This window comes from Physeter macrocephalus, chromosome 16, assembly GCF_002837175.3.
Source record: "Physeter macrocephalus isolate SW-GA chromosome 16, ASM283717v5, whole genome shotgun sequence".
NCBI classification, from domain to species: domain Eukaryota; kingdom Metazoa; phylum Chordata; class Mammalia; order Artiodactyla; family Physeteridae; genus Physeter; species Physeter macrocephalus.
In genome coordinates, this window is record NC_041229.1 from 26,863,494 (window position 1) to 26,887,973 (window position 24,480).

Below are 24,480 nucleotides of genomic sequence, written 5' to 3' on the forward strand. Positions count from 1 at the left end.
GATTACCCCCTAGTTTTTCTTCTAGGAGTTTTACAGTTTCAGATCTTATTTTCAATAATCCATTTTATATAGTATAAAGGTCCATTTCCATTCTTTTGCATGTGAATATTCAGTTTTCCCAACATTATTTATTGAAGAGACTAACCTTTCCTCATTGTACATTCTTCACTCCTTTGTTGTAAGTTAAGTGACCATATATGCTGGGGTTTGTTCCTGAGCTCTATATTCTGTTCCATTTATCTATGTGTCTGTATTTATTCCAATACAATATTGATTTGATTACTGTAGCTTTGTAATAGTTTGAAATCAGGAAATGTAATGCATCCAGCTGTTCTTAATTTTTCTTTCTGAGAGTTTGTTGTTATTGTATAGAAACACAACTGAGTTTTCTATATTAATTTCATATCCTGCAAATGTACTGAAGTCATTTATTCTAAAATTTTTTGTTGCAATCTTTTTTGGTGAATTTTTCTATCAAAACTATAATGTCATCTACCTACAGACAATTTTACTTCTTCCTTTCTAATTTGAATCCTTTTATTTATTTATCTTTTGGCTCATTGCTCTATGTAGGACTTCAGTACTATATTGAAAAATCATGGTAAGAGATTGAATCAAGATGGCAGAGTAGAAGGATGTGTGCTCACTCCCTCTTGCGAGAGCACCAGAATCAAAACTAACTGCTGAGTAGTCACTGACAGGAGGACACTGGAACACACCATAAAGGATACCCCACATCCAAACACAAAGGGGAGGCCAGAGTGAGATGGTAGAAGGGGCACAATCACAATAAAATCGAATCCCATAACTGCTGGGTGGGTGACTCACAAACTGGAGAACACTTATACCACAGAAGTTACCCACTGGAGTGAAGGTGCTGAGCCCCACGTCAGGCTTGCCAGCTTGGGGGTCCGGCAATGGGAAGAGGAATTCCTAGACAGTCAGATTTTGAAGGCTGGTGGGATTTGATTGCAGGACTTTGACCAGACTGGGGGAAACAGAGACTCCGCTCTTGGAGGACAAACACAGGGTGGTGTGCACATCAGGACCAGGGTAAGGAGCAGTGACCCCATAGGAGACTGAATTGGACCTGCCTGCTAGTGTTGGGGGGTCTCCTGCCGAGGCAGTGGGTGGCTGTGTCTCACTGTGGGGACAGGGACACTGGCAGCAGAAGTTCTGGAAGTACTCCTTGGCGTGAGCCCTCCCAGAGTCCACCATTAGCCCCACCAAAGAGCCTGGGTAGGCTCCATTTTTGGGTCACCTCAGGCCAAACAACCAACAAGGAGGGAACCCAGACCCACCCATCAGCAGACAAGCAGATTAAGGTTTTACTGAGCTCTGCCCACCAGAGCAACAGCCAGCTCTACTCACCACCAGTCCCTCCCATCAGGAAACTTGCACAAGGCTCTTAGATAGCCTCATCCACCAGAGGGCAGACAGCAGAAACAAGAACTACAATTCTGCAGCCTGTGGAACAAAAACCACATTCACAGAAAGATAGACAAGAAGAAAAGGCAGAGGGCTATGTACCAGATGAAGGAACAAAGTAAAACCCCAGGAAAACAACTAAATGAAGTGGAGATAGGCAACATTCCAGAAAAAGAATTCAGAATAATGACAGTGAAGATGATCCAGGACCTCAGAAAAAGAAAGGAGGCAAAGGTTGAGAAGATGCAAGAAATGTCTAACAAACACCTAGAAGAATTAAAGAACAAACAAACAGAGATTAACAATAAAATAACTGAAATGAAAAATACACTAGAAGGAATCAGTAGCAGAATAAATGAGGCGGAAGAACGGATAAGTGACCTGGAAGACAGAATGGTGGAATTCACTGCTGTGGAATAGAATAAAGAAAAAAGAATGAAAAGAAATGAAGACAGCCTAAGAGACCTCTGGGACAATATTAAATGCAACAACATTCGCATTATGGGGTCCCAGAAGAAGAGAGAGAGAAAGGACCAGAGAAAATATTTGAATAGATTATAGTTGAAAACTCCCCTAACTTGGGAAAAGAAATAGCCACCCAAGTCCAGGAAGCACAGAGAGTCCCATATAGGATAAACCCAAGGAGAAACACACCGAGACACATAGTAATCAAATTGGCAAAAACTAAAAACAAAGAAATATTATTAAAAGCAGCAAGGGAAAAATGACAAATAACATAAAGGGGAACTCCCATAAGGCTAACAACTGATTTCTCAGCAGAAACTCTACAAACCAGGAGGGAGTGGCATGACATATTTAAAGTGATGAAAGGGAAGAACCTACAACCAAGATTACTCTACCCAGCAAGGATCTCATTCAGATTTAATAGAGAAATAAAAAGTTTTACAGACAAGCAAAAGCTAAGAGAATTCAACACCACCAAACCAGTTCTAAAATGAATGCTAAAGGAACTTCTCTAAGTGGGAAGCAGAAGAGAAGAAAAGAACCTACAAAAACAACTGAAAATAAATAAGAAAATGGTAATAGGAACATACATATCGATAATTACCTTAAACATGAATGGATTAAAAGCTCCAACCAAAAGACACAGGCTCGCTGAATGGATACAAAAACAAGGCCCATATATATGCTGTCTACAAGCAACCCACTTCCGACCTAGGGATACATACAGATTGAAAGTGTGGGGATGGAAAAAGATATTCCATGCAAATGGAAATCAAAAGAAAGCTGGAGTAATACTCATATGAGATAAATAGACTTGAAAATAAAGAATGTTACAAGAGACAAGGAAGGACACTACATAATGATCAAGGGATCAATACAACAAGAAGATATAACAATTGTAAACATATATCCACTCACCATAGGAGCACCTCAATACATAAGGCAAATGTTAACAGCTATCAAACAGGAAATCGACAGTGACACAATAATAGTGGGGGATTTTAATGCCTCACTAACACCAGTGGACAGATCATCCAAACAGAAAATTAATAAGGAAACACAAGCTTTAAATGACACAAAAGGCCAGAGAGATTTAATTGATATTTATAGGACATTCCATCCAAAAAGAGCAGATTACACTTTCTTCTCAAGTGCGCACAGAATATTCTCCAGGATAGATCACATCTTGGGTCACAAATCAAGCCTCAGTAAATTTAAGAAAATCGAAATCATATCAAGCATCTTTTCTGACCACAATGCTGTGAGGTTAGAAATCACTTACAGGGAAAAACAAGTAAAAAACACAAACACATGGAGGCTAAAGAATACGTTACTAAATAACCAAGAGATCACTGAGGAAATCAAAGAAGAAACCAAAACATACCTAGAGACAAATGACAATGAAAACACGACAATCCACAACCTATTGGGTGCAGCAAAAGCAGTTCTCAGAGGGAAGTTTATAGCAATACAATCCTACTTCAAGAAACAACAAACATCTCAAATAAACAATCTAACCGTACACCGAAAGGAAGTAGAGAAAGAAGAAAAAACAAAACCCAAAGTTAGTAGAAGGAAAGAAATCATAAAATCAGAGCCCAAATAAATGAAATAGAAACAAAGAAAACAATAGCAAAGATCAATAAAACTAAAAGCTGGTATTTTGAGAAGAAAAACAAAATTGATAAATCATTAGCCAGACTCATCAAGAAAAAGAGGGAGAGGACTGAAAGCAATAAGATTAGAAAGGAAAAAGGAGAAGTTACAACAGACACTGCAGAAATACAAAGCATCCTCAGAGACTACTACAAGCAACTGAATGCCAATAAAATGGGCAACCTGGAAGAAATGGACACGTTCTTAGGAAGGAATAAGCTTCCAAGACTGAACCAGTGAGGAACAGAAAATATGAACAGAGAAATCACAAGCAATGAAATTGAAACTGTCATTAAATATCTTCCAACAAACAAAAGTCCAGGACGAGATGGCTTCACAGGTGAATTCTATCAAATATTTAGAGAAGAGCTAACACCTATCCTTCTCAAACTCTCCCAAAAATTTGCAGAGGGAGGAACACTCCCAAACTCATTCTATGAGGCCACCATCAACATGATACCAAAACCAGACAAAGATACTATAAAAAAAGAAAATTACACACCAATATCACTGATGAATATAGATGCAAACATCCTCAACAAATGCTAGCAAACAGAATCCAACAACACATTAAAAGGATCATACACCATGATCAAGTGGGATTTAACCAAGGAGTGCAAGGATTCTTCAATATATGCAAATCAATCAATGTGATACACCATATTAACAAATTGAAGAAGAAAAACAATATGATCATCTCAATAGATGCAGAAAAAGCTTTTGAGAAAATTTAACACCTATTTATGATAAAAACTCTCCAGAAAGTGGGCACAGGAGGAACCTACCTCAACATAATAAGGGCCATACACGACAAACCCACAGCAAACATCATTCTCAATGGTGAAAAAATGAAAGCATTTACTCTAAGATCAGGTACAAGACAAGGATGTCCACTCTCACCGCTATTATTCAACATAGTTCTGGAAGTCCTAGCCATGGCAATCAGAGAAGAAAAAGAATTGAAAGGAATACAAATTGGAAAAGAAGAAGTAGAACTGTCACTTTTTTCAGATTACATGATACTATACATAAAGAATCCTAAAGATGCCACCAGAAAGTTACTAGAGCTAATCAATGAATTTGGTAATGTTGCAGGTTACAAAATTAATGCACAGAAATCTCTTGCATTCCTATACACTAATGATGAAAAATCTGAAAGAAAAATTAAGGAAACACTCCCATTTACCACTGCAACAAAAAGAATAAAATACCTAGGAATAAACCTAGCTAGGGAGACAAAAGACCTGTATGCAGAAAACTATAAGACACGGATGAAAGAAATTAAAGATGATACAAACAGATGGGGAAATATATCATGTTCTTGGATTGGAAGAATCAACACTGTGAAAATGACTATACTACCCAAAGCAATCTACAGATTCAATGCAATCCTTATGAAATTACCAATGGCATTTTTTACAGAACTAGAACAAAAAATCTTAAAATGTGTATGGAGGCACAAAAGACCCCGAATAGCCAAAGCGGTCTTGATGGACAAAAACGGAGCTGGAGGAATCAGACTCCCTGACTTCAGACTATACTACAAAGCTACAGTAATCAAGACAGTATGGTACTGGCACAAAAACAGAAATATAGATCAATGGAACAGGATTGAAAGCCCAGAGATAAACCCATGCACCTATGGTCAACTAATCTATGACAAAATAGGTAAGGATATACAATGGAGAAAAGACAGTGTCTTCAATATGTGGTGCTGGGAAAACTCGACAGCTACATATAAAAGAATGAAATTAGAATACTCCTTGAAACCATACACAAAAATAAACTCAAAATGGATTAGAGACCTAAATGTAAGACCAGACACTATAAACCTCTTAGAGGAAAACTTAAGGAGAACACTCTTTGACATAAATCACAGCAAAATCTTTTTTGATCCATTTCCTGGAGTAATGGAAATGAAAACAAAAATGAACAAATGGGACCTAATGAAACTTCAAAGCTTTTGCACAGCAAAGGAAAGTACAAACAAGATGAAAAGACAGCCCTCAGAATGGGAGAAATGTTTGCAAATGAATCAACTGACAAAGGATTAATCTCTAAAATATATAAACAGCTCATGCAGCTCAATATTAAAAAAAATAAACAACCCAATCCTAAAATGGGCAGAAGACCTAAATAGACATTTCTCCAAAGAAGACACATAGATGGCCAGGAGGCACGTGAAAAGCTGCTCAACATCACTAATTATTATAGTAATGCAAATCAAAACTACACTGAGGTATCACCTCACACTGGTTAGAATGGGCATCATCAGAAAATCTACAAACATCAAGTTCTGGAGAGGGTGTGGAGAAAAGGGAACCCCCTTGCACTGTTGGTGGGAATGTAAATTGATACAGCCACTATGGAGAACCGTATGGAGGTTCCTTAAAAAACCTAAAAGTATATATGTCCATGCCACTCTCTCACTTCGTCACAGCTTACCCTTCCCCTACCAAATGTAAATTAGATAGCTAGTGGGAAGCTGCCGCCTAGCACAGGGAGATCACCTCTGTGCTTTGTGACCACCTAAAGGGGTGGGATAGGGAGGGTGGGAGGGAGGGTGACGCAAGAGGGAAGAGATATGGGAACATATGTATATGTATAACTGATTCACTTTGTTGTAAAGCAGAAACTAACACACCATTGTAAAACAGTTATACTCCAATAAAGATGTTAAAAAAAAAAAGAAATCTGGACATGAGAACCACCTTATTTCCCTCCTTCACAGATTACTATATGACCCAGCAATCCCACTACTGGGCATATACCCAGAGAATGCCTTAATTCAAAAAGACACACATACTCCAATGTTCATTGCAGCACTATTTACAATAGTCAGGACATGGAAGCAACCTAAATGCACATTGACAGACGAATGGATAAAGAAGATATGGTACATATATACAATGGAATATTACTCAGCCAGAAAAAGGAATGAAACTGGGTCATTTGTAGAGATGTGGATGGATCTAGAGACTGTCATACAGAGTGAAGTGAATCAGAAAGAGAAAAACAAATATAATATATTAACGCATATATGTGGAACCTAGAAAAATGGTACAGATGAACCAGTTTGCAGGGCAGAAATTGAGACACAGATGCAGAGAACAACCGTATGGACATCAATGGGGGAAGTGGCGGGGGTGGGTGGTGGTTGTGGTGTGATGAATTGGGAGATTGGGATTGACATATATACACTAATATGTATAAAATGGATAACTAATAAGAACCTGCTGTATAAAAAAATAAAATAAAATTCAAAACTAACTAAATAAATAAATATAAAAATAAAAAAAGAATAGTGGTGAGAGAAGACATCCTCATCTTAAATGAAAAGATTTCAGGTTTTCAACATTAGGTATGATGTTAGATGTGGGCTTGTCATACATGACCTTCTTTATAGTGCAGTATGTTCATTCTATACTCAGGTTCTTGAGATATTTTTATCATGAAATGATATAAATTACGTCAAAAGCTTTTTCTGCCTCTATTGAGATGATCATATGATTTTTATTCTTTTCATAATGTGGTGCATCACATTGGTCAATTCACCGATATCAAACCATCTTTTCATCTCTGGGCAAATCCCTCTTGATCTTGATATGATCTTCATTCAGTCCTTTTAAAGTACTGTTTAATTTGGTTTGTTAATATTTTGTAGAGGGTTTTTGCATCTATGTTCAACAATCAGTCTGAAATTTACTTTTTTTGTAGTGTCATTGTCTGGCATTGGTATCAGTGTAAAGTTGGCCTTGACAATAAATTTGGAAGTGTTCTCTCTGATTCTATTTATTGGAATAATTTTAAAAGTTTTGGTAATTATTCTTGTTTAAAGGTTTGGTAGAAATTATCCATGAAGCCATATGGTCCTAGACTTTTTTGTGGGGGAGCGACTTGGTTACTGATTCAAACTCCTCTCTTGTTATTGGTTAGTTCAGATTTTCCTTTTAATTATAATTCATGCTTGATATGCTTTATGTTTCTAGGTATTTATTCATTTCTTCTAGGGTATATAATTTGTGTGTATTATTGTTCATAGTAGTTTCTTATGATCTTTAGTATTTGTGTGGTATTAGTTGCAATTGATCTTCTTACTTTTATGATTTTTAAAAGTTTTCTTTTTCCTTTGTCTTGTTAAAGATTAGTCAATTTTGTTTATCTTTTCCAAAAACTACCTTCATTGACATTTCTATTGTCTTTTTAGTCTCTATTTCATTTATCTCCACTTTGATCTTTGTTATTTCCTTCCTTCACCTAAATTTGAGCTTACTTTGTTCTCATTTTTCTAGTTCCTTGAGGTATAAAGTTCTTTATTTGATTTCTCTATTTTTATTTAATGTTGGCATCTATTTCTATAAACTTCCCTTTTAGAACTGCTTTAGGTGTATTCCATATGTTCTGGTATGGTATGTTTCCATTTCCAATTGCATTTGTCTCAAGGTACTTTTTTATTTCACTCTTGATTTCTTCTTTGACCCAATGGTTATCAGGAGCATTTGGCTAATCTACACATATTTGTAGATTTTCCAGTTTTTTTCTTGTAATTAATTTTTAGTTTCACACAACTGTAGTCATGTGGATGTATGCCCCATTGGCTTTTGGACCTAGGTGTTTTTGAGGGGTTTTCTCTTGAGTGGCAGCCTTAAAAACTGAGGTGCTAAACATGTGGTCCAAATCCTTTGTTCTTCATATAGAAGCTGAGAGTTGGGGATTCCCTTTCGACTGTATGGCACTATGCTGGGAGTAGTGTTTATGGAAAGAGTGTGCCTCACCCTTTCCAACCCATTTCTGTGTGGGTGTTCTCTCAGCTGCCCGATGTGTAGGAGTCACTCAGCTAGTTTCTGGATTTTTCTCAGAGGAATTGGTCTGTATGTGTGTCTGTGGGAGGAAGGGAGTTCCGGAGCTTCCCTTGTCTCCATCGTAATCCCTCCAACTAAATCAGTCTTTTCTACTTCATATGTTGTTACTTAGTCATTATATAGATAACTTGAATGTGATGCCATCTACTAGAGCTGTTTAATACAGGCTGTTATACCCATTAGGATATTATAACTATTAATTCTTTTAATTTTGTATTGGTTTGTCGATGTCAGCAATTCTGTTCTGGCATGATAATCTGTAACATATTGTCTTCTTTTTTTCCTTCTGAATTCCATTGTTTGGAAAGAATAGATGGTATTAAAACCTACTATTTGCTAGAGTCTCCTTGTATAATGTCATTGTGGCATTATAAGTCACATCAATAAATGTCTCTCTTTTTCTCTTATGGTGATTAATATCAGGATATATTTGCTTTAAGATTTATATTTTTATAAAATATGTTAAAACATCCAGACTACAGGCCTGCCTACTAAAAACAATGGAAAAAACAAGTAAAAATTTCTCAGTATTTTCATGATAATATTAAGTAACAAAATTATACTTTATTAAAGAAACACAATACAATAAGACTTTACAGTTTACTGCTGCATTTTAATATCTCAACTCCATAGTGAAACCTAGTTCCCTAAAAACTTAAAATTCCTGTCTCAAAGTGTGATGGCCCACTTGCCACATGAAAAGAGTGGATGAAAATGTATCTGTTTTGCAGCCTTTTGTTCTTTCCCTGCTTTGAGCACAAGATCCTCACCAAAGAAATATGTGGTGGGAAAAGAGAAAAAGGAGAACACATTCTTAACTTCTCTAGGATAAACCACTTTTGAGATCAAGCCCTTACGGCAGATCTGATACTGCCCTTTTTATCAGGGTACTCTGATAAATCAAGGAGAATGGCCCTCTGCATGGTCAGTTTTCCCCCACACTTGCAAAGTTAACAAGAAATACTTGAGCCTTGCCAAGAAATCTTAAAGGACTTGACTTACACCTTTAAGAATTTTATACTAATGCCTGTATCTTGTACAATAAACATCTATATATATGTGAAAAGTTGACACTATTAAAATAATTTGGATTACTCCCAACAAAAGACTTTCTTAAATAGCCATTTCAAGCTTGTTTTTCATAAAATTAAAAACATGGGTCATCAGTTTTAATCATTCTTGTAATACCCGTAAGTATTGGCAGTCTTCATCCATAGAATAACACATTTATCATTCACACAAACAAAAGGCCATTATCTAATTTGCCAAGTAATATCATAGTAAAACAAACATTATAATTAGCTTTAAAGGTCACTATGGCAGATATCAAGCTTATCTGCACCAAAATATATTGAATTAGAAATATAATGATCACTGTGATTAATGAAATACAATTGTTTTTAAGGAAAGACAAGAAAAATTTAACAAAAATTTTCCACCATTTGAGCTACCACCTCCTCCCCTTTAGTGTGCATTGTGCATCTTCATTATACATTAATACATTAGCTAGATCCTCTTAGAAGACCCAGGAATGCCTACTCACAAAAAAAAAAAAAAAAAAAGAAAGAAAGAAAAAGAAAAAAAGAAGCAATTTCTTCCTGGCACCAGCAAGGTAACTACTTAGGAGATTAGGAGATAAGATTCCTTTCTCAATCCTGTAAGGGGTCAAAATGACCCACTATTGCCTTTTTGGACTATGTAAACTGTCAATATGTTACTTTGATTCATAACCCTTTATCTCAAAAACTTATGTTTTGACCTCTAAGTTGTGCAGAAAATCTCATTGCTTTGACCTCTAATGGGCAGAACAGTCCTCAGAGCTTTCTGAAAGACTATCTAGCAGGTTATAATCCTCAGGTAGGCCTAAATAAAATTTTCCATTTCTTTCTTAGATTGACCATTAATTTTTTTGTGGACACACAAGAGTACTATCCTATGTGTTATAAAAAGCTTAGTAAGTAATATAGTTTAATAATAGAGCACTATTTCAAGGCACAGTTAACATAATCTTGAATGTCTGAGCAATTCTTATGAAAAATAGAAGATAAAGAGTTCTTACCAAGTTTGCAATGATATAATGGTAGCCTTTAACATGCTTTCCAACACTCACAATCTGTGAAGATATAAGGAAATATGAGAAAACCAATTTAACTTTACTGAATGATCATATTTTTTAAAACAGAATTTTAACTATTCTAGCATAATGCCATGTGGAAACATGTTGAGAAAATGATATCATTTTTCTTGTGAGTGATTTATCCTAATTAGAAGAAATTCATAAGCCACGCTAAAAATTAAGTGGTTGAAGTAAAAAAAAAAAAAAACCTTGTAATTTCAATCCCACTGTATAAATGACCAATCATTTCATTATCTCTTGTTCAGAAAACTACTATGCTATAATCCCCTCAAAGAGAATGACAATGTTATGAGACAAACGAATAGTTTACATGTATTTCTAAAAAAGAATACTTTAACATAAGAAAGAAAATTATTTTGGTTAAAAGAATTTAGATGTACTTAATTTATTGATGATTTATAAGAATTCATGATAGACTGTTAGGTGCCTCAACTGATGAGAATCATTTTCTATGAGTAGATTGGATCGTTGTCCTGAAAAGCAGGTAAGATTTTTCTAGGCAAAATCTCTGTTTTTAGATACCTCTGATACCACAGAATACTTAGGTAATTCTCACCTGCCTATGGATATAGCAATATTTTATTATGATAAAAAAAATAAGGACAAAACATCATCAAGAGACTTTTCCTTCTGCTACATTATTTTTTTTCTATGAATGTTTTTTTAGGAATGTTTAGAAAATTAGAAACTAAGAAATTTTAGAAAAAAGTAATCAGATATTTTAAAAAGTACAACTTTATTTCTGTACTAGAAATTAAAATTCTTATTTTGTGAAACTGAAAATTTCTTTAATTAGAGAAACTCTAATGACAGTTAATAATGAGCAGCTTTGTAGCCTCATTGGTGTCCTCAAAGGTAACAGCACAACATAAGATTTTCATATACTTTTTTCATTAAAGAAAAAGTTGAATTGTTTTTAGTATTTTAATATCTTCTAAAATAATTCTTTGTAAATTAGTGACTTGTGTATGAAACACAGGAAAATCATTTCATTTTATTATTTTTTTTTCAAGATAGCAGAAGCAGCTTTATTCTGAAGCTTGCACAGCTTTGCACAATTGAAGCATTTGTGATATCCAGTATTTTAAATGTTGCCATATGAGTATTACATGTTTAATTAATAAAACAATTCAATTTAATGAAATGTTTAGATAATCCCAGAAATGTTTCATCAGAACTTCAGTCAGAAACATTCACTGTGAGAATTACTGCTAGTAAGTACCAGCTTATTCCAAACAATATTTGTGAACTAGGGAGCTATTATAGCCTTCTCATTTCCATTCTTATTTATGTCCCATAACCACACTTTCATGCAGGTGCAAATTTTATTCCTGAGAAGGTGGGGTTAATTTGTGCAATATTGACACCTCGCAAGCTGCCCAGCACCAGAAACAACCTATCTTATTTATAGCTGAAAAGGAAAACAGCTGGAGGCCAACAGATGCACTAACTGTCACTGTTTACATTCTACTCCAGTCCTTGGTTAGTTTTTAACCAGAGCCAAGTTGGCCTCATGTTAACTCCCCTCTGTTTTATATGCCCACCTGCTCTTCCCCTCCTACCAATCTATTTTTCCCAAGGGGTCCAATCCAGTTTTTTTTTTTTTTAATTGGAGTATAGTTGATTTAAAATGTTGTGTTAGTTTCTGCTGTACAGCAAAGGGAATCAGTTATACATATACATGTATCCACTCATTTTTAGAATCTTTTCCCATATAGGTCATTACAGAGTACTGAAAATAATTCCCTGTGCTATACAGTAAGCCCATACTAGTTATCTACTTTATATATAGTAGTGTGTATGTCATTCCCAATCTCCCAATTTGTCCCTCTCCCCTTTTCCCCCCAAGTAACCCTAAATTTGTTTTTTGATTGGGTTGTTCATTTTTTTGATATTGAGTTGCATGAGCTGTTTGTATATTTTGGAGTTTAATCCCTTGTCAATTGCTTCATTTGCAAATATTTTCTCCCATTTTGTGTGTTGACTTTTCATTTTGTTTATGGTTTCTTTTGCTGTGTAAAAGATTTAAGTTTAATTAGGTCTTATTTGTTTATTTTTGTTTTTATTTTTATTACTATAGGAGGTGGATCAAAAAAATCTTGCTGTGATTTATGTCAGAGAGTGTTCTATGTTTTCCTGCAAGAGTTTTATAGTATCCAGCCTTACAATTAGGCCTTTAATCTGTTTTGAGTTGAGTTTTTTTGTATGGTGTTAGGGAGTGTTCTAATTTCATTCTTTTACATGTCGCTGTCCAGTTTTCCTAGCACCAATTATTGAAGAGACTGTCTTTTCTCCATTGTATATTCTTGTCTCCTTTGTCATAGATTAGTTGATCATAAGTGTGTGGGTTTATCTCTGGACTTTCTATACTGTTCCATTGATCTATATTTCTGCTTTTGGACCAGTACCATACTGTCTTGATTACTGTAGCTTTGTAGCATAGTCTGAAGTCTGGGAGTCTGATTCCTCTAGCTCTGTTTTTCTTTCTAAATATAGCTTTGACTCTTCAGGGTCTTTTGTGTTTCCATACAAATTGTAAAATTGTTTGCTCCAATTTTGTGAAGAATGCCATTGGTAATTTGATAGGGATTGCATTGAATCTGTAGATTGCTTTTGGTAATATAGTCACTTTGATAATAATAATTCTTCCAATCCAAGAACATGGTATATCTCTCCATCTGATCTGCTTGTGTCATCTTTGATTTCATTCATCATTATCTTATTGTTTTCTGAGTATAGGTCTTTTCCCTCCTTAGGTGGGTTTATACCTAAGTATTTTATTCTCTTTGATGCAAGGATAAATAGGATTGTTTCCTTAATTTCTGTTTCTGATCTTTCATTGTTAGTGTATAGGAATGCAAGATATTTCTGCATATTAATTTTATATCCTGCAACTTTACCAAATTCATTGATGAGTTCTAGTAGTCTTCTGGTGGCATGTTTAGGGTTTTCTATGTACAGTATCAGGTCATCTGCAAACAGTGATTTTACTGTTTTCTTTTACTTTTCTTTTTCTTTTCCAATTTGGATTCCTTTTCTTTTTCTTCTCTGGTTGCCATGGCTAAAACTTCCAAAACTATGTTGAATAATAGTGGTGAGAGTGGGCACCCTTGTACTGTTCCTGATCTTAGAGGAAATGCTTTCAGTTTTTCACCATTGAGAATGATGTTGGCTGTGGGTTTGTTGTATATAGCCTTTATTATGTTAGGTAAGCTCCCTCTATGCCCATTTTCTGGGGAGATTTTATCATAAATGGGTGTTGAATTTTGTCAAAAGCTTTTGCTGCATCTATTGAGATGATCATATGGTTTTTATTCTTCAGTTTGTTAATATGGTTTATCATATTGATTGATTTGCATGTATTGAAGAACCCTTGTCTCCCTGGGATAAATTCCACTTGATCACAGTGTATGATCCTTTTACTGTGTTGTGGATTCTGTTTGATAGTATTTTGTTGAGGAGTTTTGTGTCTATGTTAATCAGTGATATTGGCCTGCAACTTTCTTTTTTTGTGATATCTTCATCTGGTTTTTGTATCAGGGTGATGGTGACCTTGTAGAAGAGCTTGGGACTCTTCCTCTCTCTGCAATTTTTTGGAAGAGTTTGAGAGGATAGGTGTTAACTCTTCTCCAAATCCTTTGTATAATTCACCTTTGAAGCCATCTGGTCCTGGACTTTTGTTTGTTGGAAGATTTTTAATCACAGTTTCAATTTCATTACTTGTGATTTGTTTGTTCATATTTTCTATTCTTCCTGGTTCAGTCTTGATAGGTTATATCTTTCTAAGAATTTGTCCATTTCTTCCAGGTTGTCTATTTTATTGGCATAGAGTTGCTTGTAGTAGTCTCTTATGATCCTTTGTATTTCTGCAGTGTCAGTTGTAACTTCTCTTTTTTCATTTCTAGTTTTCTTGATTTGAGTCCTTTCCCTTTTTTTCCTGATGAGTCTGGCTAAAGGTTTATCGATTTTGTTTATCTTCTCAAAGAACCAGCTTTTAGTTTCATTGATCTTTGCTATTGTTTTCTTCATTTCTATTTCATTTATTTCTGATCTGATTTTTATGATTTCTTTCTTTCTACCGACTCTGGGTTTTGTTTGTTCTTCTTGCTCTAGTTGCTTTAGGTGTAAAGTTAAGTTGTTTATTTGAGATTTTTCTGAGTCAAGATTCTAGTGGTATAACCTTCCGTCTTAGAACTTCTTTTGCTTCATCACATAGATTTTGGATTGCCGTGTCCCTAGGTATTTTTTTTTTCATCTTTGATTTCTTCAGTGATCCACTGGTTGTTTATTAGCATATTATTTAGCTTCCATGTGTTTGTGTTTTTTACATTTTTTCTGTAATTGATTTCTAATCTCATAGGGTTGTCAGAAAATATGCTTGATATTATTTCAATTTTCTTAAACTGACCAAGGCTTGATTTGAGACCCAAGATGTGATCTATCCATGAGAATGTTCCATGTGCAGTTGAGAAGAAAGCATATTTTGCTGCTTTCTGATGGAGTGTTCTATAAATATCAAAGTCTATATGGTCTAATGTGTCATTTATGACTTTTGTTTCCTTATTGATTTTCTGTCTGGATGATGTGTTCACTGATGAAAGTGGTGTATTAAAGTGCCCCCCTATTATTGTGTTTCTGTCAATTTCTCCTTTTATGGCTGTTAGCATTTGCCTTATATATTGAGGTGCTCCTATGTTGGGTGCATATATATTTACAACTGTTATATCTTCTTCTTGTATTGATCACTTGATCATTATGTAGTTTCCTTCCTTGTCTCTTGTAACAGTCTTTTTTTTTTTAACATCTTTATTGGAGTATAATTGCTTTACAATGGTGTGTAACAGTCTTTAAGTCTATTTTATCTGATATGAGTATTGCTACTCCAGCTGTCTTTTGATTTCCATGTGCATGGAATACCTTTCTCCAACCTCTCAGTTTCAGTCTGTATGCATCCCTAGGTCTGAAGTGGGTCTCTTGTAGACAGCATATGTATGGGTCTTGTGTATTTTGTTTTTTTTTAATTAGAGTGTAATTGCTTTACAATGTTGTGTTAGTTTCTGCTGTACAACATTGTGAATCAGCTATATGTATACATATATTCCCTCACTCTTGGAACTCCTTCCCACCCCCCATCCCACCTATGTAGGTCATCACCAAGCTGAGCTCCCTGTGCCATACAGCAGGCTCCTATGGGTCTTGTTTTTGTATGCATTCAGCCAATCTATGTATTTTGGTTGAAGCACTTAATACATTAACATTCAGGGTAATTATCAATATATATATATCAATATATATGTTCCTATTGCCATTTTCTTCATTGTTTGGGTTTGTTTTTGTCCCTTCCATGCCTCTTTTGTTCTCTTCTCTTGTGGTTTGATCACCATAATAAGTGCTGTGTTTGGGTTGCTTTTTCCTTTTTTTATGTGTACCTATTGTACTTTTTTTGTTTCCATTTCCTGTTTGGTTTTGATACAGCAGTCTATATATATATATACACAAGGTTGTGTTAGGTTGTTGGTCTCTTAATTTCAAATGCATTCCCATTTCCTGCATTTGTACCCTCCTCTTCTTATGGTTGCTTGTTTTAATATCCTATTTGTGTATGGATGATTTCCTACTTTTACTGTACGTTTTCCTTTACCAGTGGGCTTTCCCATTTGTAATTTTCTTGTTTCTCATTGTGGCCTCTTTTTTCTCCCTGAATAGAGAGGTTCCTTTAGGATTTGTTGTAAAGCTGTTCTGGTGCTGCTGAATTCTCTTAGCTTTTGCTTATCTGTAAAGCTGTTGATTGCTATGTCATATCTGAATGAGCACCTTGCTGGGTAGAGTATTCTTGGTTGTTGGTTTTTCCCTTTCATCACTTTAAATATATCATGCTACTCCCTTCTGGCCTGCAGAGTTTCTGCTGAAAAATCAGCTGATAATGTTATGGGAATTCTCTTGTATGTAATTTGTTGCTTTTCCCTTGTTGCTTTTAATATTTTTTCTTTGTATTTAATTTTTGTTAGTTTGATTAATATATGTCTTGGCATGTTCCTCCTTGAGTTTATCCTGTATGGGACTCTCTGTGCTTCCTTTAGTTGGGTGACTATTTCCTTTCCCATGTTAGGGAAGTTTTGGACTATAATCTCTTCAAATATTTTTTCAGACCCTTTCTCTTTCTCTCCTTTTTCTGGGAACCATAAAATGCAAATGTTTGTGTGTTTACTGTTGACCCAGTGGTCCCTGAGACTGTCCTCATTTCTTTTTATTCTTTTTTCTTTATTTTGTTCCACAGCAGTGATTTCCACCACTCTGTCTTCCAGCTCATTTATTCATTTTCTGCCTCAGTTATTCTGCTATTGATTCCTTTATTGTATTGTTCCTTTTGGTTGTTGTGTTGTTCATTTCTGTTTGTCTGTTTCTTAAATCTTCTATTTATTTATTTATTTATTTATTTATTTTTTTGGTTAATCATTTCTTGTATCTTCTCAATCTGTGCTTTCATTCTTTTTCCAAGATCTTGGGTCATCTTTACCATAATTACTCTGAATTATTTTTCTGGTAGATTGCCTATCTCCTCTTCATTTAGTTTTTCTTGTAGGTTTTTATCTTGCCCCTTCATCTGCAACATATTTATGTGTCATTTCATTTTGTCTGCCTTACTGTGTTTGTAGTCTCCTTTCTGCAGGCTGCAGGGTGTTAGTTCCTCTTGCTTCTGGTGTCTGCCCCCTGGTTTGTGAATTTGGTCCTGGGGCTTGTGCAGGCTTCCTGATGGGGGGGGGACTGATGTCTTCCCTCTGGTGGGTGGAGTTGGGTCTTGTCCCTTTGGTGGACAGGCCCGTGTAAAGTGGTGTATTTTGGGGTGTCTCTCAGCTTAGTATGACTTTAGCCAGCCTCTCTGCTGATGGGTGGGGCTGTTTTCCTGTCTTGTTGGTTGTTTGGCCTGAGGTATTCCAGCACTGGAGCCTTCAGGCTTTTGGGTGGGGTCAGGTCTTGGTGCCAAATGAGGACCTCTTGGAGATCTCACACAGATTAATATTCTCTGGAGCCTCTGATACCAGTGTCCTTGCCCCATGGTGAACTACAGCCAACCCCCGCCCTCCCAGGAGACCCTCCAAGACCCCTAGGTAGGTAGGTATAACCCAGGTTCTTATGGAGGTACTGCTTTGTGCTCAGTCCCAGTGCATGTGAGACCCTGTGTGCACCCTCCAAGAGTGGAGCATCTGTTTCCCCCAGCCCTGTGAAGCTACTGTCCTCAAGCCCTTCTGACCTTCAAGGTTAAATGCTCTGGGGGTTCTTCCTCCTGATGCCAGATGCTCAGACTTCCTTGGAGGGTTATTTTTATATGGGAACATCCTTATATAACCTCCATAGGTTTAATTTTGTGTGTGTGTGTGTGTGAGGACTGTTTATACTATCGATGTCTGCCACCTCTTTCCTCAGTGTATGCTGGTCATTATCTCCTTGATAGGGTGTTTGAGTGGTTTTGTGGTGACCAGGCTTGCCCTGAATAGTAAGCAGGGTCTTCCCTTTACTCTGTAGTTGTCAATGCCTGTCAAGGGCAGGGTCTGCTTCCCAGTTGTTTGAATGGAGGGCCCCAGATTTGTCTCATTGCTGTTTCTGATCTACAGAGTGAGATAGGTGAGATTGGAGCACTCCCACTAGGAAAGAAGCCACTGAGTCTTCCTCTCTGGAGCAGTTCACCTGTGAGCATGCTCCATTGTGTCATCTTTCACCCGTTGTGTGAGTTCACAAGTTATTCTGTTGTTGGCACTGCTCTTGGCCCCACCTTAACTGTGGGTATGCTGGCAATTGGGCCCGGTGTCTCTCAGGCATTGTTTTCAACAGGCCACCAACATAGATCCACTGATGTCAGCTCCCAGGATTGCAGTAATCATAGATCTGAACCTACTGTGGGTTCTATGGGGGCAGCTCAGCCTCTAGCCTGGCCCATCACCTGTGTACGTGCTCACAAAGTCTGCAGCTGCTAAAGCTAGACCTGTCAACTGCTGGAGCACTCATTGACCAATCAGATATTCTGCAGTCACTGAGTTTACAAAGCCAGTCATGGTGGTGTAATTCTGTTGTTTGTGCATCTGTGAGGAGAGATTTTAGTTCTTCTTCCTTAGTTGCAGTGCCCCTGGTTTCAGCCCCACCTCTGCGTGGGGAAGCAGGATGCCAAAGGCGTAAGAGAGATGGCCACAGCAGGGATGAGGCATGAGGTGTGGCCAGTGGCTGCAGGTGTGAGAGAGCCAGTCCCAGCAGGATCCCTTCCTAGTGTGCTGGGGAGGCAGGGGCTGGAGCATGGGGAGAGAACTCCTGCCCTTTGTGCATCACTCAACAACGGCGCTTCACTTCTATGGAGGTCTGGGCTCCTCCAGGAGCATTCCTGGCTGTGGAGCGCCTCTTTCCCATCCCCTCAGGATGTCTCCTTACAGCCAACAGCAGTCCTCTCCCCGGTTCTGCTCTCCAAACCCCACGTTCCAGCACCCAGACCCTGACTGCACTGGCAGACACATGTCTCAGGCTGGGATATGCAGAGCTGTGACTTGGACCCTCTGTGTAGATCTCACTCTGTCCTGCTTGACACAGACTGGTTGCTGAACTCTCCTCTGAGCTCCCAAAACTCCCCTTCTGGCCCAGCTGATATCCCTGCTGGTGAGAGGGAGGAACCTGTTCTCTCCTTCAGCTTCCCCCCAGAGATGTGGGTCCTGTCCCGTTTCCTCTCCTCTCCTTTTTCCCTTCTTCTTCTTTCATCTTACCTGGTTATGAAGGGATTTTTCTTGTCTTTTTAGGTGTCCAAGTTCCTCTGCTAGTGTTCAACAGGTTGTCTGTGAAAATTGTTCCATTTGTAGATGTACTCTTGATGCATTTGTGGGGAAAGTTGAACTCTACATCCTGCTACTCCTCTGCCATCTTGACTCCTCAACCCTTTTATTTTAAATCCAGAACATATGAATTGTGTTGAAAAACAGAGTTTTGCATACATAGTTTTTGGTGAAATGGAGTTTCTGTTCATCTAATCTTTTCTTTTTAATTACATCTAAGACCTTTTCTTTGTATTAAAGATTCTGCAGTTTCATTACAATGAGTTTGGATTTTTACTTTTTAATTTTTGCTTATTTTGTTCAGCATTTTTGTGCTTCCTGACTATAAGTATTGTACTTCAACAATTCTGGGCAATTCTCAGCCAATACCCCATAACATATCCATTCAAACATATTTTCTATTTGCTTCTAACAGATACTACAATGTTAGTATCACTGGCCTTAGGGCCACCTTTATGATAATTTTCCAGTTTCCAGATTCCCAGATCACAGGGTGTGGTATAAATTCAAACTACAACCTGCCTAACGAAGGCTGTGATGACAAATTCTCACCGAAGATATCTCCTTCCCTACACTAAGCCCAGGCCAAGACAGAAAACACTTAAAAGTAGATTTTTTCTACTCTTCCTCTTTATTGAGATGTTTCCTTTCAATAGTCTGGATTTATGTGGGATCTAAGATCTAACTTATTGCCCTGACTGAGCACAAAGTTCCTGTTCTTGAGTGAACATTAAATCCCCAGTCAGCCTACCCAATCTGAAAACTTCCTTCAGCACAGTCATCTTGCATTCTTGGTCCCTGAAGATTTTCTTTACTTTCTTCGAAGCTCAGCTATGCATTTGTAATGTTTTACATAGTATTTCTACATGTTTTATATTGCCAGATTTATGTAGTCCATAATTTATCTAAAACTGAAATCCCCTTGACAATCTCACCATAAAGATGAGGACAAGCAATAAATAGATTGCAGTATAAAGAAAGTTTGGTAAATAAGCAGTTTAATTACTCATGTTATTGGCTAATGCAAACCTGAGTGATTTAGCATGGGTTGAGCAGGCTGGAGCCCTCTTATTCTCTGGGAAGCTCAGTTACAGCTTTTGCAAAGATAATTATCAAGAATGGTTGGTACATATTTGGGAAACTGCATACTCTATTGTTGAATCTTACTAGAGATTCCTGCTATTTGATCTCAGCAAGGATTGTTGCCACTTGGTAATCCATTATTTATCTCTTGCAAATTCACTATAACTTTTCTCTGGTGTGGCTATTTAAGCCTTTTATGCACTCTCTTTAACCCCCTTACTCCTCCTGCCTCTTCTTTCTCAGCTTGCATTTTCTGTGTGGCTGTAGTCAATCACCTCTGATTTCTTTTAAATTCATTTTAAAGTATAAACACTTGTAAATGTTAAAAGATATGGAACCAATGGAAATTCTGCACTAGTCTCCATGAAGAAACTACCCTTGGTTCTAGATTGCTAGAAAGAACTATAATAAACTAGAGCTTATGTAATACATTTTCAAGAGGTGAGGATTTAACAAAACCACAAAGAACTGAAAGCGATATAAATCCTGGCAGAAAAGGCCTTGCACAGCTGGATATGTATCAATATTCTGGAAACTGAGAACTCAAGGGCCAGAGATCTGAAGATTTATTTACCTGGCTGGTTATGCTAGACAGAATACCATTTTTGCTGAGCCAGATCCTGGCTGGGAAAAAACAAATGTGCTAGACAAACAGTTGCAAAGGCCTCATTGCCTTTAAACACTCACCACCCTAACCTAGTGTGGCCATGGTGTAAGGTCAGATTTTGATCCCTCTGCCAAGCATCCACCACTAGATGGAAATTTCTTTGTGAAAAAATCCCTAATTTATACTCTGTAGTAAAGTGTCCTACACCTAGAAGGTCATTTGTCTGTTTTGTTTTGTTTTGTTTTGTTTAATGACTGTGTAAAACTGACAATGTCATGAGTATGGTTTTTCATAACTTTCATCATCACAACCAAAGTGAAGACTATCCCTTAAAAAAACCAAATCTGAGTGAGTTAATTTTGCATACAGACCAAACATTATGTCTCTGTATTTCTGATGTTATTCTTTTATAAAGAGGGGAAATAAACAGCTTGAGGTGAAAGATATGTATAGCTGATTCACTTTGTTATAAAGCAGAAATGAACACACCATTGTAAAGCAATTATACTCCAATAAAGATGTTAAAATAAATAAATAAAATAAACTATTAAGAAAATACAATAGCAAAAAAAAAAAAGAAAGAAAGAAAAAGAAAAATAGCATTACCTTCATACAGTGTGTTTGGCCAAGTCATTAAGAGAAAACAATGCCTAGGGTGAGGAGTTGGTTGCAATAATTAATTATAGCCTTTCATAGAGACAGAAAAATGTAGGAGTAGGAAATCTGCATCTCCATTCTTTTTACCTTCTTGAAAGACACAGAGGATGCAACTAGACAAAGAATAATGATCAACTGTCTGTTTAGAGTTCTAAGTAATGGGTTAGGAAAGATTATACATGTTACATTGATCATTCTCTTTCAAAGGAGTCCATCTTTACAAGAATAAAATACTTACAGAAAGTGACTAATTGATTCATTTAATTACTTTTTCTTGTTTGATTTTTAAGAAAAAAACAGCTGTTTAGAAGTATCTTTGGTGCTGGTCAAATGAGTCAGTTCTAAAATTAAGCCTATGTATATTACCATGGTAAACCTCAGATGAGATTCCAACAATTGTTTTATTAACAAATTATGACATAATTGATATTTATGAATGTGAATTCTAAATATTTATTAATTTATTAAAATTAGGGAAAATGGATCCAGGACAGTTCCATCTTGATCCCACCTTTAGATAAATTTAATTCAATAGCTGTTACCTATGTACAAGTTTAGGGTAAGGAGATTCAAGGACTGTAAAGTAAGTCAGCGCTGCTGTTATAAGGGTGTTTACTTTCTTGTAAGGGTATAAGATTTAAATAGAAATGACTGAAATGCAGAGCAGAGTAAAGGGAGTGTTGTGGGTTTTAAGGAGAAATGGTATCACTTGGTTAGGAGAATGGGTACTTTTAAAGAGAGAACAGATAATAAATATTGATTGAAATATAAAGAAGTTAATGAGGATATAAATGTCACAAACACTAGTTTATTAAGATCAACTCAAGACTCCCAAATGAAAGATAGTTCAGCCTTCAATCCACAATCTGATTTTATGTTATTTCTTTATATTTCAATGACTTATAAAGCATTCAGATGTCTTTCTAGATAAGAGCTTATATTACCTTAAATTATTATTAGAAAGCTATGATCATTATATTGAGCACTCTTTTTAAGCTAAAGATCTGTAATGGCACACTCGAGTATGATGATTTTGGTTTCCCTTTTAATTTGATTTCATAAATTAGCTGGAAATTCCTCTCCCAGGAATTGTTAATTATTATTATGTTCCAGAGAATTCAGTGACACGGAGAAAAGAGTACAACATATTTGGTGGTGATAGGGACATGATGCTTGGTAAATGTTGGAAACATTATCATGAAGGCAGTCACTGTCACTAATACTTTATTTTTTTATTTTTTTTTATTTTTTTAACATCTTTATTGGAGTATAACTGTTTTACAATAGTGTGTTAGTTTCTCCTTTACAACAAAGTGAATCAGTTATTTGCGGGGTCGTATGGTAGTTCTATTTGTAGTTTTTTAAGGAAACTCCATAGTGTTCTCCATTGTGGCTGTATCAATTGACATTCCCAGCAGCAGTGCAAGAGTGTTCCCTTTTCTGCACACCCTCTCCAGCATTTATTGTTTCTAGAGTTTTTGATGATGGCCATTCTGACCGGTGTGAGATGATATCTCATTGTCGTTTTGATTTGCATTTCTCTAATGATTAATGATGTTGAGCATTTCTCTCATGTGTTTGTTGGCAATCTGTGTCTCTTCTTTGGAGAAATGTCTATTTAGTTCTGCTGGCCATTTTTGGATTGGGTTGTCTGTTTTTTGGTATTGAGCTGCATGTGTGGCTTCTAAATTTTGGATATGAATCCTTTGTCAGTTGCTTCATTTGCAAATATTTTCTCTCGTTCTGAGGGTTGTCTTTTGGTCTTGTTTATGGTATCCTTTGCTGTGCAAAAGCTTTTAAGTTTCATTAGGTCCCATTTGTTTTTTTTTGTTTTTATTTGCATTTCTCTAGGAGATGGGTCCAAAAGGATCCTGCTGTGATTTATGCCATAGAGTGTTCTGCCTATGTTTTCCTCTAAGAGTTTGATAGTGTCTGGCCTTACATTTAGGTCTTTAACCCATTTTGAGTTTATTCTTGTGTGTGGTGTTAGGGATTGTTCTAATTTCATACTTTTACATGTAGCTGTCCAGTTTTCCCAGCACCACTTATTGAAGAGGCTGTCTTTTCTCCACTGTATATCCTTCCCTCCTTTATCAAAGATAAGGTGACCATATGTGTGTGGGTTTATCTCTGGGCTTTCTATCCTGTTCCATTGATCTATATTTCTGTTTTTGTGCCAGTACCATACTGTCTTGATTACTGTAGCTTTGTAGTATAGTCTGAGGTCAGGGAGCCTGATTCCTCCAGCTCCATTTTTCGTTCTCAAGATTGCTTTGGCTATTCGGGGTCTTTTGTGTTTCCATACAAATTGTGAAATTTTTTGTTCTCGTTCTGTAAAAAATGCCAGTGGTAGTTTGATAGGGATTGCATTGAATCTGTAGATTGCTTTGGGTAGTAGAGTCATTTTCACAATGTTGATTCTTCCAATCCAAGAACATGGTATATTTCTCCACCTATTTGTATCATCTTTAAATTCTTTCATCAGCGTCTTATAGTTTTCTGCATACAAGACTTTTGCCTCCTTAGGTAGGTTTATTCCTAGATATTTTATTCTTTTTGTTGCAATGGTAAATGGGAGTGTTTTCTTAATTTCACTCTCAGATTTTTCATCATTAGTGTCTAAGAATGCCAGAGATTTCTGTGCATTAATTTTGTATCCTGCTACTTTACCAAATTCATTGATTAGCTCTAGTAGTTTTCTGGTAGCATCCTTAGGATTCTCTATGTATAGCATCATGTCGTCTGCAAACAGTGACAACTTTACTTCTTCTTTTC

General features: G+C 36.4%; 1 protein-coding gene across 2 annotated transcripts in view; it reads right to left on the minus strand.

Annotated features, from left to right (window-relative positions):
- GRIA4 (glutamate ionotropic receptor AMPA type subunit 4) overlaps positions 1 to 24,480 on the minus strand; it is a 529,194-nt gene that overhangs the window by 131,253 nt on the left and 373,461 nt on the right. For both annotated transcript variants that reach the window (XM_024115308.1, XM_024115307.1), the window contains exon 5: positions 10,471 to 10,524. In XM_024115308.1, the coding sequence (XP_023971076.1) occupies positions 10,471 to 10,524 (54 nt within the window). The remainder of the gene's footprint in view (positions 1 to 10,470; positions 10,525 to 24,480) is intronic.